This window comes from Lepus europaeus, chromosome X (assembly GCF_033115175.1).
Source record: "Lepus europaeus isolate LE1 chromosome X, mLepTim1.pri, whole genome shotgun sequence".
In the NCBI taxonomy this organism is placed as follows: Eukaryota; Metazoa; Chordata; class Mammalia; order Lagomorpha; family Leporidae; genus Lepus; species Lepus europaeus.
Window position 1 is genome coordinate 77905516 of NC_084850.1, and position 26145 is coordinate 77931660.

Here is a 26145-nt window from a genome sequence, read left to right on the forward strand (position 1 = left end):
CCAAATACTGAATGCTGGAAATAAATGTTTTATGATATGACTCTTCATATAAGTCACAACTTTTGTAATGAAATAGAGCTATTCTCTCCCTGTCCTACAATTGAGTCTAATGTCTTATTAGGAGATAAAAAAGTATACAGTTCTTTAGTTCTTACTTGTAATTGATTTTCAGAAAAGAAAGTTGTCATAATTTCCTATATTGACAAAATGTCAAACTTTCTGCACATATTATGTGTGCACACTGAAAGGTATAGAAAAGTATAAGTCTATGATTATATTCTCCATTTAAATAATTGCTGTTGTAGAAACAATAAACACTTGTAATTTATAGTTAATCACATATTTGCTTAACATTCAGGAATTACCTTATTTTAGTACGTAATTGAAAGAGATATTTTTAATTTGACAAAATCATTAGGAATACTTCCTGAAAGCAAGTCCAGGCTGATGGTACTGATAAAAACATTAATTTGTATGTGTGTTCTAGTGAATCTGAAAGGTTAATCAATCTTTACCATAGATTGGGGTGGTGGTAATTAAGCTCAGTGTTATTGATACACAACAAATTCTCTTCATGATAGCATTCAGTTTATATTCAGTAGGCTGCTGTTATGATTTTTTCTTGATGGAGTTAAGAATGATGCCAATAATCTAAACTCCTCTTGTTATATCATGCTTTTCATTGAACATGAAATCTTTAGGAGTTTAGCTTCATCTATTGCATATGTATCTATAAATGGTGGGGATATTATAATTTGTTAATAATTATAATAACATTTAATATCTGACCACAAATTTTTCCAAACTATTTCTATATGTTTCTTCTTAATTTCAAAATAACATTTTTTATATTTCATATTAAACATTGCTGTAACACATAATAAATTATCATATTTTGCCATTAAAAAGATTGATGCATGGAAGTGATGCCAAGTTAGAGATATAATTTCAAAGTGTGCAGTAAACCTCTGGATTATTTTTACAGTCACAATTCCTAGAAAAGTTTAAAAGTAACTGTTTATATAAAAATCACCCTGCATTAAGCTGCTGAGTAACCAATTGATTATACTATTAGAACTTTTCTGTTCTTATTACAAAAATATTCTTAATTTTTTAATTTATTTTAATGGGAGAGAGAGAGAAAGAGAGAGAGAGAGAGAGGGAGAGAGAGAGAGAGAATCTTGTATCTACTGGTCCCAAATGCCCACAACAGCCCTGGTTGGGCCAGGCTGAAACCAAAAACCTGAAACTCCATTTACCACATCGGTAGCCAGGACTCAAATAATTGAGCCATTATTTGCTGCTTCCCAGGATGTGCATCAGCAGAAAATTAGATCAGAGTGGAGTAGCTGGGACTTGAACCAGATAAGGGATGTGGGTGTCCCAGTGGTAGCTTAACTCACTGCATCTCAATGCTTCCTGGGGGGAAAATATCTGACTCAGCATTTTACCACCACCCTTACACATGCTCTAACAACTTAGAAAATTCTTGAAAATGTGTAACTGTTCTGAATCATAAATTAAGAAAAACTTTTAATGCATTTGTAGCCACCTTTAATGAATTAGAGGCCACTGAAGAAATTAGTCCAGGCACTAATTTTTTTTAAAGTCTGTCCTCCATACCCAACTGAAAAACACACACTTTTAAATTTTAACTTTTTAATTCTTTATATATTTTTAAAGACATATTTTATTTTATTCGACAGAGTTACAGAGAAAGAGAGAAAAGGAGATAGAAATAGAGATCTTCCACCCGCTGGTTCACTCTTCAAATGCCTGAAATGGCTAGGGCTGGGCCAGGCTGAAGCCAGGAGCTTCTTCTGGGTCTCCCACATGAGTGCAGGGGCCCAAGTACTTAGGCCATCTTCTGCTGCTATCCCAGGTTGTTTAGCAGGGAGTTTGAATGGAAGTGGAACATCTGGGACTCAAACTGGTACCACTACGCCACAATGCCACAATGACTACTTATATGGCCTGGCACGCTCTTATTTTTATGGTAACTACAATGACAATAATTAGTTTAAAAATGAATATTCAGGTGGAGTATTTAGCCTTACCATTAACATGCCAGTTGGGATGCCTGCATCTGATATTGGAATGTCTGGGTTCAAGTCTCAGCTCTGCTCCTGAGTCCTGTTTCTGTAGTGTGTACCCTGTTAGGAAGCAGGTAGTGGCTTAAGTAGTTGGGTCCCTATCACTCATGATGGAGACCTGATCTGAGTTCATGTCTCCTAGCTTTAGTCCCAGCTGTTGTGGGCATTTGGGTAATAAACCATCAATGGATGGGAACTGTCTCTCTTTCTCTTTCTCTCTCTCTCCAAATATATATATATATATATATATATATATATATATATATATATATATAAAACTCTCTGCTGTGGCCTGGGAAAGCAGTAGAAGATGGCCCAAGTCCTTGGGCCCTGCACCCACGTGGGAGACCCTAAAGAAGCTCCTGGCCCTGCCTTCGGATCAGCGCAGCTCCTGCAGTTGTGGCCAATTGGGGAGTGAACCAGTGGATGGAGGACCTCTCTCTCTCTTTCTCTCTCTCTCTCTCTCTCTGCCTCTTCTTCTCTGGTAACTCTGACTTCCAAATAAATAAATAAATCTTTAATAAATAAATAAATAAATAAATAAAAACAAGAACTAGAGTTGAATGTTTGGCTAGCAATTAAATCGCTGCATAAGATGCCTATGTTACATATTAGAGAACTTGTATTTAATACTTAGCTTCAGCTCCCGACTTCAGCTTCCTATAATCCATATCCTGGGAGGCAGCGTGATGGTTGAAGTAATTGAGTTCCCATCACCCACGTTGGAGACTTGGATTGTGTTTTTCACTATTGGCTTTGGCTTCACAATCAAGGCTGTTTTGGACACTTGGGGAGTGAACCAGATGATGGGAGGTCTCTTTCTCTGTCTGTCTCTGTCTCTGTTTCTATCTACCTCAAAAATAAATTAACAAATAAAGACTTTAAAAAGTATAATAATTATTTGAAAAACAAAGACTAGGGATGAACTAGCATTTAGGACACTAGCATCCAATATCAAAGTTCTGGGATTCAAGTCCTGGCTCCACTCCTAATTCTGTTTCCTGCTACTGTGGACCCTGGAATGCAGCAAGCAATGCCTCAAGTATTTGGATACCTGCCACCCACATGGCAGATATGAATTGAATTCTGGCCTTGGGTTGGCCTGTCTCTGGCTGTTTGTGACATTTAAGAAATGAACTAGTAGATGGGAGCTTTCTCTGTCTTTTTCTCTTTCTGTCTCTATGCTTCTCAAATAAATAAGTAAATAACATAAAAATAAAAATTAAATAAGAACTAATGAAATTTCTCCTATTGTGTGCATGTGTATGTGTTTGTGTGTTCATATTTATTTTGGCAGAGTTCTTAAAAATAATTGTCAGCTTTTGGTATGAAATATTTTTCTACTTTGAGGAGTAATTTTGAGCCATTCTTAAGAAGTGAAGGTAAGAATTAATACAATGAATTAACAGACATAAATTAGTCTTTTCTGGCATTAAACATTAGCTGGGGCAGGCATTTGTGGGGCAGCAGGTTGCCACCACTTGGGACACCCGTATCCCATATTGGAGTGCCAGTTCAAGCCCCAGCTCCTCTGCTTCCAATTTAGCTTCCTGCTGGTGCACCTAAGAGGCAGCAGATGATGGCTCAAGTACTTGGGTTCCTGCCATTCACTTGGGAGACTTGGACAGAATCTTGGCTCCTGGCTTTGGCTTGACCCAACACCCACTGTTATGGGCCATTTGAAGAGTGAACCAGTGAATAGAAGATCTCTCTCTCTCTCTCTCTCTCTCTCTCTCTCTCTCTCGCTCATCTTTCCTTTCAGATAAATAAATAAACTTTTAAAAATAAGCATAGTTACTGACATTTTTTGTTAAGTCTCAATATTTTAAATATGAAGGTTCAGATTCAACTTATTGGTTTAATTCATTTACTCAAAACTCATAACTCTTCTATATGACATATGATTTAACTGGTTTTCAGTAGGAATATCAAAATATGAAAATACAGAGAGAATTATGGTTTTGTGCTGTTTTGTTTTTGTTCTTTCATGTGACAAATAAGAGTATGCATTCATTTTCAAAGTTTAGTAAACTTAAATTATAAATAAATGAGAAAATTCATCCTTCTTGAAGTAAAATTGATAAGCTGGGACTAAATATAAATTGCCTGAGAAATAAATATTACACTTTATTTTTTTAAAATGATGACTGTAACAGCCGCAGTCTCCCCTAGGTGCCCCAGAACAGGCCACCTCACAGACATATATGATCACTGGGCCTCACTATCTAGATCTGGGGGCTTGTGAGGATCAGAGCCCTTCACAGAAACATTAAGGAAGAGCTTTGGCAATGTGAACATTTCACCATGTCCAGATAATCTGTGTGAAAGCATTGTTCTTCTGTGCTTCTATGGATGACCTCTTTGTGCGGAATGATAGCTTTATCCTTTTTCACATCATTATGTTTGCTGGGGGAAAATCCTGCTGTGCTACATCATAATAACATGTAATCTTCTTGCTCAGTTTAGCTGAGATTTAAGGAGACTCTGTTCCTAGAAGCTGTTCTTTAAAGCCTGATCTATAATTTTGCAGAATCACCCCAGCAGAAGAGCAAGAGGCTTTATAAGAGGGATACAACCATTAAAACTCTTAAACGAAGATTAGTTTCAAGTTTTACAATCCAGTACCAAACCATCTGGCAAATCTCATGTCAGGTTTTGTTAAACCTCTGAGCTTTCTAAGTGTTAATTCATCCCCCTTCTATAATGTCCCCCCTTCCCTAAACACACAGGCGCACACTTGACTTGATGATTAAGATAAAAGATCTAATTAAGTGCTCCAAGCTTGTTGATTTTTCCACCTGGTGATTTGTTACCCTTGAAGACAATTTCAAAATAGCTGTTTGCTTTTGGCAGAATCCTTGGAATCCTTATGGATAAATGAATATATCGCTCCCAAATTACTCCTCTCTTTTCACCACATCTCTCTTGGGTCTTAACCATATTCGGAAAGAGGATCTGCATTTTCTTGATACCAAACCACTTCAGAGGGACTCAGACCAGTCTCAAAAATATTGTACAAGCCTATGGAATAACCCAATTGTATTCTCCGTAAGACTTTATCGCTGTTGCTTTGATGATAGCAGTTAAAATAAATTTTAGTTTGTATTAACCTGATGTGAAATTGTTTCTCTACATTACATCTGTGGCTATCAAATTTTTCTTTGCATTTAAAAACCTGCATCTCTTGACAACAGTTAACAAGTAAAAAAAAATATACAAAGAATAACAAGAATTAATTGTAGGACATAAGTGCCCCCAATTCATAATGTCCTGTCTATACCAGAATGCTAATAAACAAGGGTTTGCATGTCCCTTTAATTCTAAGTAATGTGTGCCAATTATCCTGTGGACAGAAAACATTAGTAAATTGTGTATTTTCTGACTTGGCTTCATCTCTACAAAACATGACAAAACTTCAGTTGCAAGATTATATATCGGAATGTTTTACTCTGTGTAACTTTTAAGGAAATCTTAAAGTTGTCATATTTCTTCAAGCTTGTAATCTGTACATTACTTTTATGAAACAGAATATCTGAAAGATTCTTTAAAGTTTAGGCTGAATAGCAAATATCAAACTCCATGTTTAAATTCTTTCCTTTTTGCTTCCCCCCAACCATTTTCAATAATTTTTAAGCAGTTAGAGGTGCTTTCTTAAAAGATTTTGTTTGGGAAACTCATTCTAAATTTTCAATAGTCAATTTGATTTCAAATGTATGTTTATATTTTGTATAGACATTCTTAAATGTGATTCATATTGGTTTTCAAGTTTTGCAGCTTTCAATAAATCAACAATTTATAAAACCAACTTTCCTCTGGGGAATATCAGTTAAATTCACAGCATACTTCTTTTTCCTGAGAATTGTGTATTTCAAGATGGCTAGAAAACAGGATCTTGAATGTTATCACTAATGATATTAGCAAATATATGTGCTATTTATCCTGATTTAACCATATTATATTTCACATATGTTGAAACATCACATTGTGACTTTACTATATGTCATTCATAAGTAAAAATTTAAGACAAGGAATTTATCTATAATCAAAAGTCTTCTTTCAACTATAAGTTATGTAATAATTGAAAACAATAAAGAATAATTGATGTCTCCCTTCCCTGTTCCTTCCACCTTCACCCATCACATTACTGTGCTGTTTATTGTAGTACTGGTAAATTTTTAATTTTTAGATATACATAGACGCCAACATAATTAACTGAAATTTTCAGTTTCAAAAATGTTGGGATGTTTCCTAGAACACTACTGAGAGAATTGTTGCTTGTTTGGGGATAAGAATAGGAGACAAGGCCATCATCCTCTATCACAAGCTGGGCTACTGAATGTCTTTCTCTTGTGATTGAAGTGGCAACTCAGTTAGGAAAGAGAGAGGGAGAGAAAGAGTTGATGACTCTAGATGGCTTCTGCTACATGTTATTAAGGAAGATACAGCCATAATAGCCCAAGTCAAGGGGATAATTATAAAGTGCCAAGCTCTTTATTATAGAAACTCAATGTACAATGATCCTATGAGACTCATACTTTTATATTCTTTTCACAGTTGATGAAACTGAGAGTCATTTTAAATAACTTGATGGAGTTTGTAAAAGTAGTAGACTATAGAGCCAAATGTGGATTCTAAAGGCCCTATCCTTTCAATTGTTGTATCATATTTTTGAGCAGATTTAATCTCTTTTAAATACCTACAAAATCCTGCTTAGATATTACTTGCCATCTCCTAAATATAAAATAGAAAGGACCTTAAGAAACATTAAGGAGAGCAAGAATTTAAAGTTTTTTTTCTCTTTTTTTTGTAAATCTCTGGGTTATATTCCCCACAGTTGGAAACTGTGCTCTTTAATTTATTACAAAAATTAAAAGTAGATACTGAATTGAGGCTTTTAATGTGAATATTTCAATTGTATATGTAATGGGGAACAGAAACACCAAGTCATACTTTCAAACTTTAGTTTTTATGTATGTTATTTGCTTGCTAAATTTTTTTTAAAGATTTTTTTTATTTATTTGAAGGGCAGAGTTACAGAGAGGCAGAGAGAGAGAGAGAGAGAGAGAGAGAGAGAAAGAGAAGAGGAGAGGAGAGGAGAGGTCTTCCGTCCACTGGTTCACTCCCTAGATGGCCGCAGTGGTTGGAGTTGCACCGATCTGGAGCTGTACCCATCCAAAGCCAGGAGCCAGGAGCTTCTTCTGGGTCTCCCACACAGGTGCAGGGGCCCAAGGACTTGGGCCATCTTCGACTGCTTTCCCAGGCCATATAAGAGCGCTGGATGGAAAGTAGAGCAGCCCAGACTGAACGGGCGCCCATATGGGATGCTGGCACTGCAGGCAGTGGCTTTACCCGCTATGCCACAGCACCATCCCCTTGCTTGGTAAAGATCTTGGTTTTTGTAACTAAACAAATGACAATGAGGGAAAATTTTATAAATATAATCACTAGAATAATCATGTCTTTAGGCATATATTACAATGCCAGATACACATAGGACTCCTCTTCCAAAGGTGTTTCAAATGCTGGTTTCTTTTTCCCTAACCTGTAAATATGTCAACTAAATGGCAATCTAATAATAATAGTAATTATCTATTATAAGATCACTTGTGATCTTTGACTACTGTGACAAGTTAGAATATCAAATCTCCATAAAACTTGAAATTCCCAGGGTGCATATGTTTACCTAGAAAATGGCAACATAGTTATATTTCTGTAGAAAACCTGCTACTTTAAGAAAGAAATGTGATTTCCAAATACACTGAAGCTTCTAGATTCTTTTTTTGCAAGATTTTGAAATAATGCAATATTGAGAGTATAATCAGAAATACCATGATGTTATTCTGTTGGTGACGTTTTTACCATTTGGTTTAACTTGAAATGAAATTTCCAAGTGATAGAAGGAAAAAATTCATTCCACAATTCTTCTTTAGATACAAGATTTTTTCACAACAGTCAGGCTTGTTTTACCACACATAGTGGTTTTGGGATTAGTAAGGCTAAAGAATGTAGTTAATACATCAAGTTCCTAAAATGCAAATTCTGTGAGATACTGTAAGGAAAACACTTGAGAAGAACAGCAAGAAGCACCTGCCAGATTTAGAAGGTTCAACTGAAATCACCTTGCTTCATAAGACTTTTTGCCAGGCAGATATATTTTGGAAAATGAATTTTACTCTTTTAGGTCACCTGTAATGGTTTCTTGTCATTTTCCTCAAAGACTAAATCCTTTGACAATAAGTCAACTGACTATTTTCCCTATTTATTGGAAAAGGTATATCATTGTAAATATTTTTAGCTAAAATTCACATTTTTGTCAATAGAAATTTGGCTAATATTCCGTTTTGCTTCAGGCAAGCAATTGGAGGAGACGTAATAGAGTTTGGGACATTTACTCTGAGTCAGTGCTCCTTATGAGCCAGCTTCTTCCTACATTCTCCGTAAATAAAATCATTCAAGCAGATTATAGACAGTTTTTAGACCATGAAATTTCTAGATTGAGAAAGGTGAAATAATATAAATGAACACTTTTACACTTTTTCTTTCGTGTATGTCTATTTATTTTGGCCAACAGGTAAAACAAGGTACAACTATGCATGCTTAAATGAGTTAATGCAATTTAAAAAAAGATCAGGCTCCCTTCAAATATCTAACTAATCATCTCTAACTCAGACATAATAAGAAGATCCAATATGTATCAATCTTTTTCTTGGAAATATTATTTTTATTATTAGCAGTAATACTAGTAAGACTCTAAGAACTCTTCAAGATCATGGGTAAGACACACTTCTCACTTTTTTGGCACTGAGCGCTGTCTTAATAGGAACTGGATTAAAATGGGGCTTAAATCTACAAAGACTGATTATTATAAAGCACTTTACTCTTTTCTTGACAGTTTGACATCTAATTCCATAAAAGGGAAGATACAGTCTGATTCAGTATGTGGTACATGTAAGGAAACAGAAATGCAGATCTGTATTTTATTTCTCAGGTGTCACTGATAAACCATATTTCATTTTCTGGAAACACTCAAGCATAAATGTATTTGAGCACTACGATTTCCTGCAACTGCCATTGCTCTCACTTGCATTGTAGTGAATCCTCAGCAATAATGTGGAGACATTTTATTAGACAATTTCCTAGTTCTTAGTTTTGTGATCATGAGATTTTGACAGGAGGAAAAGGAATGATAGGGAGAACATTGGCAGGGATGAGGCATCATTTTACTGTTGCTGTATTTGTACAAAATACATTTCTATAAATTTTCCTAATATTTCAGTGTTGAAGCATACTACACCATAGACATGTTTAATTGCAAAATTTAAATGGACAAGATACATCCACATAGTTTTAAACCCTTAATCTCTTAAAGTATCACCTTTGCTTAATTCAGTGGCCATTAGAATGTAGCATTATGCATTTGACAGAAGACGGCCCAGACAGACATCAAGCTGATCACAGCTGACAGAGAATACTAAAATCAGATGCTTAAAATGTGCATAGGAAATACAACTCAAATAGATCAGACTTACAAAAAAAAGTCAAATATGAGACCTGAGCACAGATTCTGCTGAGAAACCAGCTAACATGTAGCTCAAACACAATCGAGTGTTTCCATTTTGTTTCCCATATAGATATAAACTTACCAACTGGTTTTGCTCGTATATCCACAGTATGCACTGAGTTCACTTTTGCATATATTTGTCCTAACATTCTCCTACATTTCTTTGGCACATCAGTCATATTGATCATATCCTGGGTCCCCCTATGTTGAGACTATGTTGCTCTCTGCTAAAAAAAAATAAACAAAATCTAAAACTCCTCTCCAAAATCTGCCTCTAAATCCTCTGGATTTTACTTATTTAAAAAATGTGTGCAATGGCTGTAATTATCAGTCTGTGTTTTTCTTCCCTAGTTCAGGGATATGCAACCTTTTTTCTTAAAGGGCTAGAAGTAGCTATTTGTAAAATGAGAGTAAACAGATTTCCACAATTTTATATAAAATTCAAATAATAACAATAATAGTAACACATTATAACTTTTACAAACATAGATATACCAATAAGGTGTTACACTTGTGTATCTCATCTCTGAAAATGTTTTTTCACAAGGATGGGTACTGTTAAATCCTGATATCAATCCACAAGAATGTGGTTTTAGTTGAGTATATCTATCTCTTGGAAGATATTTGTAGAGTTGTATCAGATTATTTCCTTGGTTTTGCTACTTAACATATCAATACACTGAAGAGTAATTGTATGTATTATTGAATATTAAGTAAATCTCCTCAACTTTATATTTGTTACAACTCATCGCAAATTTGCATGGGGATCGAGATTTTGTTTGTGTTAAGGTATGACAATAGTGGAGTATATAAAACAGCTTGTCATCACTTGTGATTCAAACAACTTTAGTTGTCAAAATAACTTCACTGCTGTATACGTTTTACATATATAAGCCTTGTTCTGCCTTGTAGGCTGATTTATTATGAGACATCATTAAGTTTGCAGCAAAAATTAATTCCCAAGGTGATTCAATGTTTGGTAATAATGGTTGAGAGTACTTCTTCTTATTCAGTAAAATTACACTCTTGGCCTCAAGTTCAAAATATTTCCATAGAACTGTACATTGCTAAGCCATCCAGATGCTTATTTTGTGGAACAAGTCAGGTTACCCAGCTTGTAATTTGGCAAACGTTTACAGAAATACAATGATTCAGTTACAACAGTGAATGAACTTCACTATTGACTCTACTGCTTCAACAGCATATTTTCCACAAGGTACTTGTTGATGTCTAATACCATAGGCTTTAAACACCTTCTATTTTTATAGGCTGTGCTTTGTACAAGTATGTTTCTTCATGCTCCACACATATTTAACTATCAGTCTTAACACTTCATAGCAGATCCCACTTCAGATTTTACTGAATCCATCTTTTTGAAAAATTCTTGCTTGTTCTATTCCACCCAGACTATTCACAGACTAATTCTAAATCCCCTTCAAACTTGGCATCTTTTCTTCATATAAATGGCAAGTGAACATTGTTGGTAACATCTGTCAACTCACAAAGGGATAAGGAAAACCTTTCCAAATAATTTATTCTTTTCTTTTTTTTAACTTTTATTTAATGAATATAAATTTCCAAAGTACAGCTTATGGATTACAATGGCTTCCCCCACCATAACTTCCCTCCCACCTGCAAACATCCCCTTTCCCGCTCCCACTCCCCTTCCATTCACAACAAGATTCATTTTCAATTCTCTTTATATACAGAAGATCAGTTTAGTATATATTAAGTAAAGATTTCAACAGTTTGCCCCCACATAGCAACACAATGCAAAAAAATACTGTTGGAGTACTAGTTATAGCATTAAATAACAGTGTACAGCACATTAAGGACAGAGATTCTACATGATATTTTTTAAAAAATTGATTAATTTTCTATGCAATGTCCAATTTAACACGAGTTTTTTTTTCATTTTCAATTATCTTTATATACAGAAGATCGATTCAGTATATACTAAGTAAAGATTTCATCAGTGTGCACCCACACAGAAACATAAAGTGTAAAAATACTGTTTTAGTACTAGTTATAGCATCACTTCACATTGGACAACCCATTAAGGACAGATCCCACATGAGATGTAAGTACACAGTGACTCCTGTTGTTGACTTAACAATTTGACACTCTTGTTTATGACGTCATTAATCTCCCTAGGCTCTAGTCATGAGTTGCCAAGGCTATGGAAGCCTTTAGGGTTCGCCGACTTCGATCTTATTCTGACAGGGTCATAGTCAAAGTGGAAGTTCTCTCCTCCCTTCAGAGAAAGGTACCTCCTTCTTTGATGGCCCCGTTCTTTCCACTGGGATCTCACTCTCAGAGATCTTTCATTTAGTTTTTTTTTTTTTTTTTTTTTTTTTTGCCAGCGTGTCTTGGCTTTCCATGCCTATAGTACTCTCATGGGCTCTTCAGCCAGATACAAATGCCTGAAGGGCTGATTCTGAGGCCAGAGTGCTATTTAGGATTTCTGCCATTCTGTGAGTCTGCTGTGTATCCCGCTTCCCATGTTGGATTGTTTTTTCCCTTTTTGATTCTATCAGTTTTTGTTAGCAGACACTAGTCTTGTTTGTGTGATCCCTTTGACTCTTAGACCTATCAGTGTGATCAATTGTGAACTGAAATTGATCACTTGGACTAGTGAGATGGCATTGGTACATGCCACCTTGATGGGATTGTATTGGAATCCCCTGGCACATTTCTAACTCCACCATTTGGGGCAAGTCCGATTGAGCATGTCCCAAATTATACATCTCCTGCCTCTCTTTTTCCCATTCTCATATTTAACAGGGATAACTTTTCAGTTAAAATTTAAACACCTAAGAATAATTGTGTGTTAATTACAGAGTTCAACCACTAGTACTAGAACAACAACAACAAAAAATACTAAAAAGGATAAAGTATTATATTGTACATAAACAGTCAGGACAAGAGCTGATCAGGTCATTGTTTCTTATAGTGTCAATTTCACTTCAACAGGTTTCTCCTTTGGTGCTCAGTTAGTTGTCGCCAATTAGCTCAGTTAGTTGTCGCCAATCAGGGAAAACAAATGATATTTGTCTCCTTGGGACTGGCTTAATTCACTCAGCATGATGTTTTCCAGATTCCTCCATCTTGTTGCAAATGACCAGGTTTCATTGTTTCTTACTGCTGTATAGTATTCTATAGAGTGCATGTCCCATAATTTCTTTATCCAGTCTACTGTTGATGAGCATTTGGGTTGGTTCCAGGTGTTAGCTATAGTGAATTGAGCTGCAATAAACATTAATGTGCAGACAATTTTTTTGTTTGCCAATTTAATTTCCTTTGGGTAAATTCCAAGGAGTGGGATGGCTGGGTTGAATGGTAGGGTTATATTCAGGTTTCTGAGGAATCTCCAGACTGACTTCCATAGTGACTTAACCAGTTTGCATTCCCACCAACAGTGCGTTAGTGTCCCTTTTTCCCCACATCCTTTCCAGCATCTGTTGTTGGTAGATTTCTGGATGTGAGCCACTCTTGGCGGGGTGAGGTGAAACCTCATTGTGGTTTTGATTTGCATTTCCCTGATTGCTAGTGATCTTGAACATGTTTTCATGTGTCAGTTGGCCATTTGGATTTCCTCTTTGGAAAGATGTCTGTTGATGTCCTGGGCCCATCTCTTAAGTGGGTTGTTTGTTTTGTTGTTGTGGATTTTCTTGGTTTCTTTGTAGATTCTGGTTATCAACCCTTTATCTGTAGCATAGTTTGCAAATATTTTTTCCCATTCTGTCAGTTGCCTCTTCACTTTCCTGACTGTTTCTTTTGAAGTACAAAAACTTCTCAATTTGATGCAATCCCAAATGTTAATTTTGGTTTTGACTGCCTGTGCTCCTGGGGTCTTTTCCAAGAAGTCTTTGCCAGTACCTATATCTTGCAGGGTTTCTCTAATGCTCTCTAATAATTTGATGGTTTCGGGTTATAGATTTAAGTCTTTAATCCATGTTGAGTGGATTTTTGTGTAAGGTGAAAGGTAGGGGTCTTGCTTCAAGCTTCTGCACGTGGAAATCCAGTTTTCCCAGCACCATTTATTGAATAGACTATCCTTATTCCAGGGATTGGTTTTGGATCTTTGATCAAATATAAGTTGGCTGTGGATGTTTGGATTGATTTCTGGTGTTTCTATTCTGTTCCATTGGTCTATCCATCTGTTTCTGTACCAGTACCATGCTGTTTTGATAACTACTGCCCTGTAGTATGTCCTGAAATCTGGTATTGTGATGCTTCCGGCTTTGTTTTTGTTGTACAAGATTGCTTTGGCTATTCGACGTCTCCTGTGTCTCCATATGAATTTCAGCATCATTTTTTCCAGATCTGAGAAGAATGGTTTCGGTATCTTGATTGGTATTGCATTGAATGTATAAATTGCTTTTGGGCGAATAGACATTTTGATGATATTACTTCTTCCAATCCATGAGCATGGAAAATTTCTCCATTTTTTGTATCTTCTTCTATTTCTTTCTTTCTTTTTTTTAAAAACTTTTATTTAATGAATATAAATTTCCAGTGTACAGCTTATGGATTACAATGGCTTCCCCCTCCCATAACTTCCCTCCCACCCACAACCCTCCCCTCTCCCACTCTCTCTCCCCTTCGATTTGCATCAAGATTCATTTTCAATTCTCTTTATATACAGAAGATCAATTTAGTATAAAGTATCTTCTATATTTTTCTTTAAGGTTTTGTAATTTTCATTGTAGAGATCTTTAATGTCCTTGGTTAAGTTTATTCCAAGGTATTTGATTGTTTTTGTAGCTATTGTGAATGGGATTGATCTTAGACGTTCTTCCTCAGCCGTGGCATTGCCTGTGTATACAAAGGCTGTTGATTTTTGTGCATTGATTTTATATCCTGCTACTTTGCCAAACTCTTCTATGAGTTCCAATAGTCTCTTAGTAGAGTTCTTTGGGTCCCCTAAATACAGAATCATATCATCTGCATCTTTTTTTTTTTCTGAGTCACTATTGATGCTCCTCTCCAATGCCCTGATTTTTTTTTACTGTCTTTACTTGTCAAAAGGCTAATATTATTGTTTGTTTTATCCGGACACAGTTCTTCAGCAGTTCCAAGCAAACATGATTTAATTCCCTTGCCCTTGGTAAGCAGCTTTCTTTGTTTCACTAACAATGAGCCTTTCAGAAACTTACTTTGGTCACAGCCTCATTTTTTGTTTTCTTTTTACATTTTTGTGAAGAAACTATGCTGTGCTGAGACACTGAATTTCAATTTTCTAATTCTTTCGATTGTTGCTTTCCTGAGTTGGGATATTGTGATAAGTGCTTAAACTAGTAATATCAACACATGTTTTACTATTTTGTCACAGATATGCTTAATAAACATGATTTATGATATAATTTATAACAGAATAATTCTTGCTTGGTTGTGTTGAAAGTTGATGTTCCAGACTTGATTTCTCCTTTTGTCTTTTTTTGTCATAAAGGGCAGATACTGATAGTTAAAAAAAAAAGAAAGAAAGGAAAAACATTTGTCATGGTGAGGTGATACATGTGGCACTTGAAAACTTGTAGAATGATAGATGTATCACTACAATTTGTAGTGTGTTGAACAGGGGTTGAAATCCTGAGAATGTGATATGTTTGATATAAAGTCTCTGCCACAACTACTTATCTCTGCTTTTATAGCTCAAATGCATCCAGCAATCATAGAGTTGGATTTTCACAGCCTTTTTGAAAAATCTGTCCCTTTCATAGATCAAATGACAACTATTTACTAAATCCTTTGTGTTATATGCTAAAATTATATATACTGAAAATGTGTGTCATATACATTAAGTTTTTAAAACCAGAAAACAGGGAAGGTATTAGCTTACTTGTTAATCTGCCGATTGAGACAAACAAGTCCAATATCAGAGTACATGAGTTCAATTCCTAGCTCCATCTCTTTATTCCAGCTTCCTCCTAATGCACACCCTGAAGGTCAGTGATGATAATTCAAATAACTGGCTTCATATGCCACCATATGGAAGACCTGGATTGAGCTCCTGGCTTCAAGCTTCTGGCTTTGGTCCAGCACAAGTCCAGTCCCAGCCCTCCTATAGGCATTTGGGGAACAAACCAGCTGATGCTCCCCCCACCCCCTTCAAATAAAATCAGTCCAATGGTTAAGATGCTCTTGTCACACGTGGGAGTACTTGGATTCAATTCCCAGCTCCAGCTCCTGACTCCAATTCAGATAGGAAGGCAGCAATGATGGCTCAAGCTATTGGTTTCCCTCTGGCCCCAGCTCAAGCCATCATGGAATTTGAGGATTGAATCAGTGTGGGAGCTTTCTCACTTTCTCTTTCTTTCCCTGTCTCTCTCTGTCTCTCAAAAGAAAAAATAATGTATGAAAACAGAAAACTTACTCTGGCCTGAGGTAAATTACATGGATACAGACATAATCTTACCAAGACTGATAATTGTTCTCAGTTGGTAGGTTAGCATCTGTGTATTGCTTCATAAATTCCTTGGGATTTATCACATCTATTAAATATTTTTATATGGCAGATAGCAAATTTGTGTTGTGGTGGCACACACAAGATAGATAGATTTTAATTTGAGACAATGGCACATTCATAAATATAACTTTTTAAAGCCATCCAGTTGTAAAAGCATTAGACTAAAATCTCTCTGGCTTAAATTTCTTCCACTTAAATATTTTAAATTGTCCTCCACAATTCCATTCATATGTATAATAGACCACTTAAGTGTAAACCTGAAATGTCAATTCCATGAGAAAGTAAATATCTTCTTTCTTCTCTCTCCTTTTTTAAAATGTTTAGTACCTAATGCTGTTCCTGGCACATGCAAACCCTCAATAACTTACTCATTATGAACTATGATGTCTGGAAACAGTTTTTTCAGAATATATTTTCCCTGTGTTTGATGCTTGTGTGAAATGCAATGTATTTTTTTACTCTTAACAAACAAGTTAAAAGTCGTTCTATTTTTCTTTCCTTCTAAAGCCAATGAAGGAGGCTGTGAGATCTCATACCCCCATGAAAGAGTCAACAACTGTAGAGATCTGGACTCATCCTCAACCACAGGTAAGAAAGAGAAATACTTTTTAAATGATTCTTATGACTATATAAGAAAATAGTGCTTCTCCATGTGTATTCTGTGAAGTTTCTTCAGGTGGTTTTGTGTTGGACCCTAATGTTGAAAATATGACAGTGATTTTATATTTCTTTCTCATGTAGTTTGATAATATTTCTGAAGCTGGTTTGTATGTTTGATCAAGTACAATCATTCCTCTAAAATTATCTTCTAAAGGATTGTCTGATCTAAGGATATTTAAAAATAGTTCTGAGATCTTGGATTGAAAAAAAATTGAAATCTGTTATATAATATGGCTTATTTAAGGTTTAACACAACACAGTACAACTTGTATTATTAATTATGCAAATTTTAGTAAAACCTCATTAGTTCTGAGAGAAGTCAGTCTGAATTTGTTTTCAAAAAATAATTCGTATTTTTATTTAAAAATTGTAAAGGTGTATTTTATTTATTTGAAAGGCAGAGCAATAGAAAAGGAGGGAGCTAGTGAGAGAAGGAGAGAGAGAGAAATACTTTCTGTCTGCTGATTCATTTTCCCCAAATCATTGTAAAGCTCAGGGCTGGGCCAGACCGAACCAGGAACCTGGAACTCCATCTGGGTCTCCCACGTGGGTGGCAGGGGTCAAAACACTTGGGCCATTTTCTGCTGCTTTCACAGGTGCATTAGCAGGGAGCTGGATCAGAAGAGGAACAGCGGGAATTGACCCTGGACTCATATGAATGGATAGTCACAGGTGACAGCTTATTGCCGCGTCACAATGTTGGCCACACTATTTCATATTTGAGACTGGCTAATTAACTATAATTCATAACTATATAGGCAGGGATGTAATGAGAAATTGAAGACTGTCAGCACCCAAACTCTTCTGCACAAGTGCACTGCCCAACCCCACTCCCTTCTGTCCTGGTCCAACAGGGCCACAAGCTTGGCACACTCACTTCCCATCACACACTTGAGTCTCACTTCCCATCATGCACCAGATGCCATGACACTTTTCTAGAGGTGATCATGTGGGCTGTAGCCCCATTGCAAAATCCACCTCACCTGACTATTCAGTTAGGGCACCACCCGCCTACCCTATAAAACCCAACTTTCACAGGGGCATTTCTCCCTTGTGAGGTGAGGTTGCCTGCACTCCTTTCTGGGTGCATACTATTCCTTTGAATAAATCTTGCTTTCCTACACACCTCTACCTATATCTCCTTGATTTCTTTTACGGAAGAATCTGGAACAAGCCCAGCTAGGGATTGTCTCCCACACAACAATAATGTAAGGTCCTGAATCTGACCCCTTGGATAGCAAATTACTACCTAGTTACTTTCAAATGTCTTTTACTTGTTATGGAGGAAATACATTCAGAAAATGTAAATACATTAAAGGCGAATCTATAGTATCCAGCAACCCAAATGTAGTAGGAGAATCACATTTTTTATTTATTAGTTTTTGTGTGCTTCTGAAATTCATGAAAGCCATGTATTCTGTAATAACAGGATTAATTTCTGCAACTCTTAATTATTTTATTAATTTATGCACTGTGAAAAGAAATGATTAATTTTATAAAGGTAAATTGCAACCTAATTTCTGTCCAAAGTTTCACAAGTTTTAAATTGCTGTTTTGATAAACTTCTAACACTCTGACTTTTAAGTCTGGCACCTCTGCCTCTGTTCAAAGAAAACTGGTTAGGGTGCACAACATAAGGTGACCATAATATAATAAACCCATCTACATCTGTATCCAAGAGACATCTCAGAATTTTATTATCATTTTTATCAACTCATTGATTAAGAAATGATTGCAGTCTTCAGAATATAAATTTTTAGGAAAAATACACAGCTTGAAAATATTTACCTTAAACTTAAAAATTAAACCTACCAACTACATAAGTTATGACTAGGGTAAACAGAGGTCATATGGAATCAAACTCTTATAAAATTCTTGTCTTCCATGAATAAGATGTTCAATCAGTGAAGTTTTTATATAGCCAATTAGTTACTTCTGATTATAATCTACTAAATGAAATGCCAAGTAATTAACTCTAATTATTTCTCACCAGAAACTCATTCTTTGATTTGTTAACAAAGTTAAAATCTTGTTAGAGACTTAATCACTTCTTACATAGTGGGTGCTTTTTGTTTGATCTTCATTTGTTAGGTAAATCTGTTAAGTATTTGACAGCTTTGATTGTCTGAACCTTGAATCCCAATTTAAGATACAATATAGAGTGATGGGTTACACTGTATATATAGCATTACCAAGCCCAGGATACAGATAGGGAGTTTTCAACCTTGCTTTTTATGAACATTGGTGTTACCTTCACAAACTATAAAGAAAATATTTTTTCTATGAATAAGCTTTTATGATTCTCTATGAAATTACTCATCTTTAACAAGATATCCATTACTCACTTGGGGGATTTCATAAACAACTTTCTGAAAATAGAAACTTCTGAAACTAGAGTGTAGCCTGAAAATTAAATTATTTCTATTCCTCCACTGAAATCTTTAAATTTTTTGATAATGTATACCTCAGCCATTCATCTGGTAAGTAATTGAAATTCATGGTACAGATACTGACCTTGTGGGCTTACTTTTCTTTAAATCAGGAAGTGACACAATGGTGTCTCATAAAGCAGAATGGCTCCTAGCTGTAAAAACTAATTAAAATTTCAGGTGAACTATGAAATCATAGGTTCTTTATCTTTGGTAAAGAGCGTTAAAAAAAAAGTACCCATTTCCTAAGAAAAAATTAGCAGTTTTGTTAGAATCTTTAGAACATATTTAGATACACAACTGAAATTCCAAATTAGATTTCTAAAAGATAGTGTGAGATTTAACATCAGATGATAAATCTTAGGGCCAGAATTGTGGCATATTGGGTTAAGCTTACACCTGTGATCCCATATGGGCACTGGTTCTGAGTCCCTATTGCCTCACTTCCAATCTAGCTCCCTACCTGAGAAAGCAGTGAAAGACAATACAAGTCCTTGGGCCCCTGCACCCATGTGGGAGACCCAGAAGAAGCTCCTGGCTCCTGGCTTTGGCCTGGCCCAGCCCCATCCATTGCAGCCATTTGGGGGAGTAAACCAGCAGATGGAAGAACTCTCTCTCTCTCTCTCTCTCTCTAACTATGCCATTCAAATAAAACAAAAAAAAATATAAATTTTTTTTGACAGGCAGAGTGGACAGTGAGAGAGAGAGACAGAGAGAAAGGTCTTCCTTTACCGTTGGTTCACCCCACAATGGCTGCTGTGGCCAGCGCGTTGTGGCCGGCGCACCGCGCTGATCCGAAGCCAAGAGCCAGGTGCTTCTCCTGGTCTCCCATGCGGGTACAGGGCCCAAGCACTTGAGTCATCCTCCATTGCCTTCCCAGGCCACAACAGAGAGCTGGCCTGGAAGAGGAGCAACTGGGACAGAATCCGGTTCCCCGACCGGGACTAGAACCCGGTGTGCCAGTGCCGCAGGCGGAGGATTAGCCTATTGAGCCACGGCGCCGGCCTATAAAAAATTTTAAAAAGGAAGATTTGTCTAACAGAACACCTTTTAAAAGTATAAGCGCCAATGGGGTCATAAATGTTCACTATAGTAAACATGGCAGCATCTGTTCAGTACTTAGAAAAAATAGTTACTCAAAAAATGTGCATTGACAAACTTTGCATATACATTTACCAGCTTTGCATGTATACATTTGCCAATTACAGTGGATTTCTTTTTTATAATGTGCCATTTTATAATGGCTTGATCTTTCCCCTTCCACAATAAATTCTCCTACCTTCCTGGACTTCCCCTGATTCATAGCAATGATAATGTTAAATTAGCTAGCAAATCTAAAATTTAATAATATTCTATCAAAAAATTGGAAAATAAAATGTATATTTCTTAAAGTATTTTTCTGCTTTTTCTTATGACTCAATAGCAATTGTCTAGCTTGTGAAAAATTCTTCTAAGATGACATTCTGATTATGAATATAGATAATATCTTGGTTACCACTGTACTTCATTAAATTCATGTGTATTGAGATCATGTTTTATATTCCTTGAGAAAGAAATAGCTCAGAAGAAAAGTACTGGGCAACTGCTGAAGAAAGGGTATGAATGGTGAATGGACCTGTGGCTTTACTTCAATTCCCTCAGTCTTAATGGCCACAGCTAATGATTTCTATGTTTCCTACAAGGAACATAAATGACTACTGGCACAGAACGTAAATAAAATAGTGTAAACACTGTGAAGTGATACAAAAGAGATAAGAAAAATAGAAAGAATGATACTTGAAAAGATGATAGAAGTTAAATATGGCAATAGAATTTATTTCTTTTATTGGACAAAACTTAAAACTCTTACTATGTACCAAGAATTCTTGTAAGAAATTAAAACATTAACTCATCTAAATCTCAGCCAAAACTTAGAACTACTGTTGTCTATTATTATTATTTTGTCTCTTGTATAGATTAGGAAATTGGGGCTCAAGGAGATGCTAGTAAGTACTGAAGACAAAATGTAAACTCCTTAAGTCTGGCTCCAAATCACATCTTTTTAGCATCAATGTGATAATTTCTCACTGAGAATGAAAAGCAATAATGAAATGTGGTCCCAAGCATGGAATATAGAACAATTAATCATTCAAAAGGAGACTCTTCTGGCATGAAACTAATTTTTTTTCTATTCAATCAAAGGTACACTCTTACATATTTACATATAATAAAATAAGATAACTCTTATATGATGCTGGAATAAAAAGTAAAGAGCAAAAAAACCATAAAGAATGCAAGGTGTGCGTTGTTATCGAGTAGCTGGTTAAGCTGCCACTTAGAATGCTGGCAAACCATATTTGAGTCCTGGTTACTCCACTTCTGATCTACCTTTATGTTAATGCATCTGCTGGAAGCAGCAGATGGTAGCTTACGTGCTTGGGTCCCTGACACACAGGGAGAGATCCAGATGGAGTTCCAGGCTCCTGGCTTTTCTAGCTTTGGCCTGGTCCAGCCCTGCCTGGTTGACGCAGGCATTTGGGGAGTGAACCAGCTGGTGGATGATCTCTCTCTCTCCACACACACACACACACACACACCTCTCCTCCCCACCTCCTTCCTTCCCTCTCTGTCTTTCAAGTAGATGAAAATAAATATGTATTTTTAAAAAGAATGCAAAGTATTGAAATAATTCCCCTCAAAGTTTAATATTTAAAAATATTAAATCTCTCTTGATAATCCCTAATAAAAATCTTTCTGCAGGATGAGAAAGGCTAATTAACAGTGGTAGCATGTGAGTATTTCTACAGTTTTAAAGAATTACCTTCTAATCTTGAAATTGTGACTAACAGGATCACTCATTCAATGTGCTAATAGTAAATTCATTTGATACAGTAATTGCTACACTAATCTTATATTTTACCACACTACCATTTAAGAAATCCACAGGAATTTAGCTACTCAGTTTTCATAACATAAAACCAGCTCTTATAATTCTTTCATATTCCAAATGACTTATCATTGCTGATAGAATGAGTTACAAAAGTTCGAGTTTTTATTTTGTTTATAAATAAAACAGCCAAAAGGGAATTTAGAAACTCCGAATAACGGTCGGTGTTAGTGTCCTCTTCTTTTGCCAGGAAGACAAATGATAAATGAAGAAAATTGCCTTCCTAGACTACACATAACTGAATCCTCAAATGTTACACTCTATTTGGGCAACATTTTACACTGATGTTAATATTGTGTCTGCTCAGTAGAGCCATTTGCGATGTTAGCAGAAGAAGTATTTTGAAAACAATTCATTGGGGTCATGAGATCACACAATGGTTTCTAAGGTGAGCAGACCCTTAACTTTCTTTACTTGCCAGCCACAGTTTCACATCATACAATATGTTTGATAATGCTTTTAAAAAGCTCACTTAGAAATTTGTTGGAACCACACACTTCATAATTCATGTTATCCTCAAAGCCCAAAGCATATATCTTTTGGCTGGAAATTCAATATGTTATTTTGTTATTTCTGTATGCTGTATAGAAAAGTGCATATTCTAGGGGAATGTATGGTATGCTAATTATCATTAGGAAAGGATTTGAGATCAGAATTTATTCATATTTTCATCCGGGAAATTTTGAGTCATTTTCATTTTCAAGGGCAATGTTGTAGAAAGCCTTAACTTCCAAGTCAGGTTTAGAGAGGACTCTTTACATTAGAGAAATACTATTTTTAAAAAAATCAACACACAATGATACCATGATGTGGCAACATTATTTGTAAGTGTAAGATTCTCCTTTTAGATTAAAGGAAACTACTAAACATTATAGATTTTTCCATTGTCCTTGACCTTTAGTGATGTGAGCATTTAATTTTAAACATTAGTAACTTTCATTTTTAAGTGATTATTAAAGGCATCATGCTAAATACTCTGTAGTAATTTTTCCTCAGTCTTATAGCAGATTTTTTGAGGTGTTGTTTTTAGCATCTCTTTACTTAGTTGAGGAATCTGAAGTTCAGAGATTAAATGAAGTACATGATGTTGCACAGCTTCCAAGTATTTATATAGATGGATTCAGACACAAGTATTCTAATTCTAAAGTTTATTCTATTTACTTAAACATACCCTGCCTCCTATTGTTACTATATTCATATGGAATGGTTCCTCAGTCAACGTGTATGCCAGGTGTAATCAGACAACCCTAGATTCCCATGGCATGTTAATGAATCTCAGCAGCAGAGCAGATGGGAGTCACGTCCACATATAAAAGGCTTGGTAGCACCCACAGCAGATGAATACACAACACAACAGATGGGGACCATTCTTCTGGAACTCTTATACCACAAGATGTTGGCAACCAGCTTTGAAAGGAAATAGCTAACTATGATGTGCATATCTACTGATTATTAGGCTTTGGAAGATAAATACAAAGTTTTAATATTATTCAGGATAATAATAATTAAGACGAATAAAATATAGATTCTCAGTTTTCAAATATAAAGAAGTCAGGAATGAATTAGCTTTTATCTCATGATTCATTTGTTTGCACAGAGTTTTGGATTATGACTCATAAGTCTGTGCATGATTCTTCTAACCATGCCTAGCACCCAAGAAAAGCAAACTGTTTTAATCACAAAGAGAACCTCATTGATGACTCTGAAATCAAGTACTAAAAGCTCATTTCTGTGTTTATCATGGGGACTCATCAGGAAAATATCCTGGGGGTGAAACTAAGGTCAAATTGGGAGAAAAATAAATACAGGGCATACATAGCATTAGTGTTGGGGCCATCATTCTTGGTAAAGAGACTTATCCTTAAAGGAGGGTTGCCAGCAGGACCCATTAGAATATCCAAAAGGGTATATGATCACTCAGACTGAACTACAGAAGTTCCCTGTTTTGGTGGCAGGGAAAAGATGTAAGCAGTTCTGGTACTCAGGGTCAGGCAACCGTTTTGTATGATTCCTCTTGTAGTAATACCCTATCCAGTGACTCTCCTATTCACTATATAGAGAGCCTGGGACGAATGGCAAGCTATTTGAATTTGTTTCACATATGTAACTCAGGGATATGACATTATTGTCATTGATTTTCCTATCAAAGTTAACACATTAAAGACTTCAAGGGGGCTGGCGCTGTGGCATAGCAGTTAGGCCTCCACCTGCAGTGCCAGCATCCAATATGGGTGCTGGTTCAAGTCCCGGCTGCTCTGACTTCCTATCCAGCTCTCTGCTATGGCCTGGGAAAGCAGTAGAAGATGGCCCAAGTCCTTGGGCCCCTGTAACCACATGGGAAACCCAGAGGAAGCTTCTGGCTCCTGGCTTCAGATTGGCCCAGTTCTGGCTGTTGCAGCCATTTGGGAAGTGAACCAACAGATGCAAGATCTCTCTCTCTCTCTCTCTCTCTCTCTCTCTCTGTGATTCCACCTTTCAAATAAATAAATAAATCTTTAAAAAAACTAAAAGACTTCAAGGTAGGAACATGATAGATGTTCAGTAAGCAGGTATCCAAATCCCTTTTTTCCCTCCAATCCCACTTTAAAATCAGAAGATATTAAATGTAGCAGGGAAATATCCCAGGCATATGAACTGAGCAAATGAATCTGGCTTAGGAAACATGAATATTCAAGTGTCCACCATCACCCAGTACACTAAATTCTGTGCTCATGTAATGAGTACATCTCAAATCATCTCAAAGTACTGCCAAGTTGGTGCAGGTTGGTTCTGGCCCAAAGTAGAGTTGGCCTTAATCTCTGGCAGTTGAGTAGACTTCAGCACTATCTATACAGGAAGATTAGATAAATGCCAGAAACATATGTCTTTGCCTGTTTGTTGATTTTGGCAGCAGTTATTATGAAGAAAAGAAATTTAATTTAAGTTTACATATTACTTTCTCAGATCATCATATTATATGCTAAAAATGCTTTGTTTTGGTAAATATAAAACAATTATAAGATTACACAATACAAAGATTATCTTTGAGAAAATATCACTGAGTTAACTCAGATATGTAGTAGCAAATATATAGGTTTCTAGTTACTTTGGTACACCTGCTGATGTAATCTAGAGCTACATTTAAAATAATAAAAACAAAAATGAACCTTTTCAAAATCTCACCTGTAGTCCTATTACCTGACCCAATGAGTAGCTAAATTATTGGTTTTAAGCATAATCTCAGCACAAACTGTTACACTTAGTATTTTTTAAAGGAACATACAATGATAGCGAGCTTTTTAATGTGATGTGGAAATATTTTGCCTCATGACTTTCACAGATTACTCAATCTGAATGTTGAATTTCTCATTTTGGGACTTTCATTAGAAAACACTCTGCCTCACATGTAACTATGTCAAATTGCTCCATTTGTTAGTGCCCAAATGTCAGAAAAGCAATGCTAGAACAATTTAGCAAGTTGTATGCCTCTAAGACTTTCAAGATTTTCCTGTTTTGTTTTGTTTTCTATTTTTCTTTGACTTTGCAGTACAGTCCTTCTCTCCCACTGATATTTCCTGCTGATAATTCCTATTAGTGTGTATTGTAGAGCATTCTTATCTCTCTGCAGTTGTCAGCCCTTCTCTCTGATACACAGTTCTTTTTTTGTTAACTAAAGTTATTGAAAACAGGGTAGGACAACTGACGACACGCCATTCATATCGAAACTCACTAGATTTCTGCAAAGATCTTTAGTCGAGTTTGACTTATCTTAGGAAAAATTCACAAGTGTGAGTTCCCAAATATATTTTTTCAGCATATTCTTTATTGTAAAGCTGCAGAACACATCACCTGGACTGTGGCTATAAAACTCTTATTCCTCCCTGCTCTCAGACATCTGTTATTCTTAGGTGGCTACCATATTCTAAATTCTAAATCCCAACATCAATTACAGATTGTTCTAGCCTCAACAGTCTTCAGTTTCTTCATTGCTTTATCACCATAAAACTAATTGTTTTTTTCAAAAGCAA

At 35.9% G+C, this 26145-nt stretch overlaps 1 protein-coding gene across 8 annotated transcripts in view; it reads left to right on the top strand.

The window, feature by feature from the left end:
- Positions 1-26145, top strand: part of PCDH11X (protocadherin 11 X-linked) — a 727311-nt gene that overhangs the window by 311343 nt on the left and 389823 nt on the right. For 7 of the 8 annotated variants that reach the window (XM_062183503.1, XM_062183507.1, XM_062183504.1 and 4 more), the window contains exon 3: positions 16631-16711. The exons of the other annotated variant lie outside the window; for it this stretch is intronic. In XM_062183503.1, coding sequence (XP_062039487.1) covers positions 16631-16711 — 81 coding nt within the window. The remainder of the gene's footprint in view (positions 1-16630; positions 16712-26145) is intronic. 8 annotated transcript variants of the gene reach the window in all.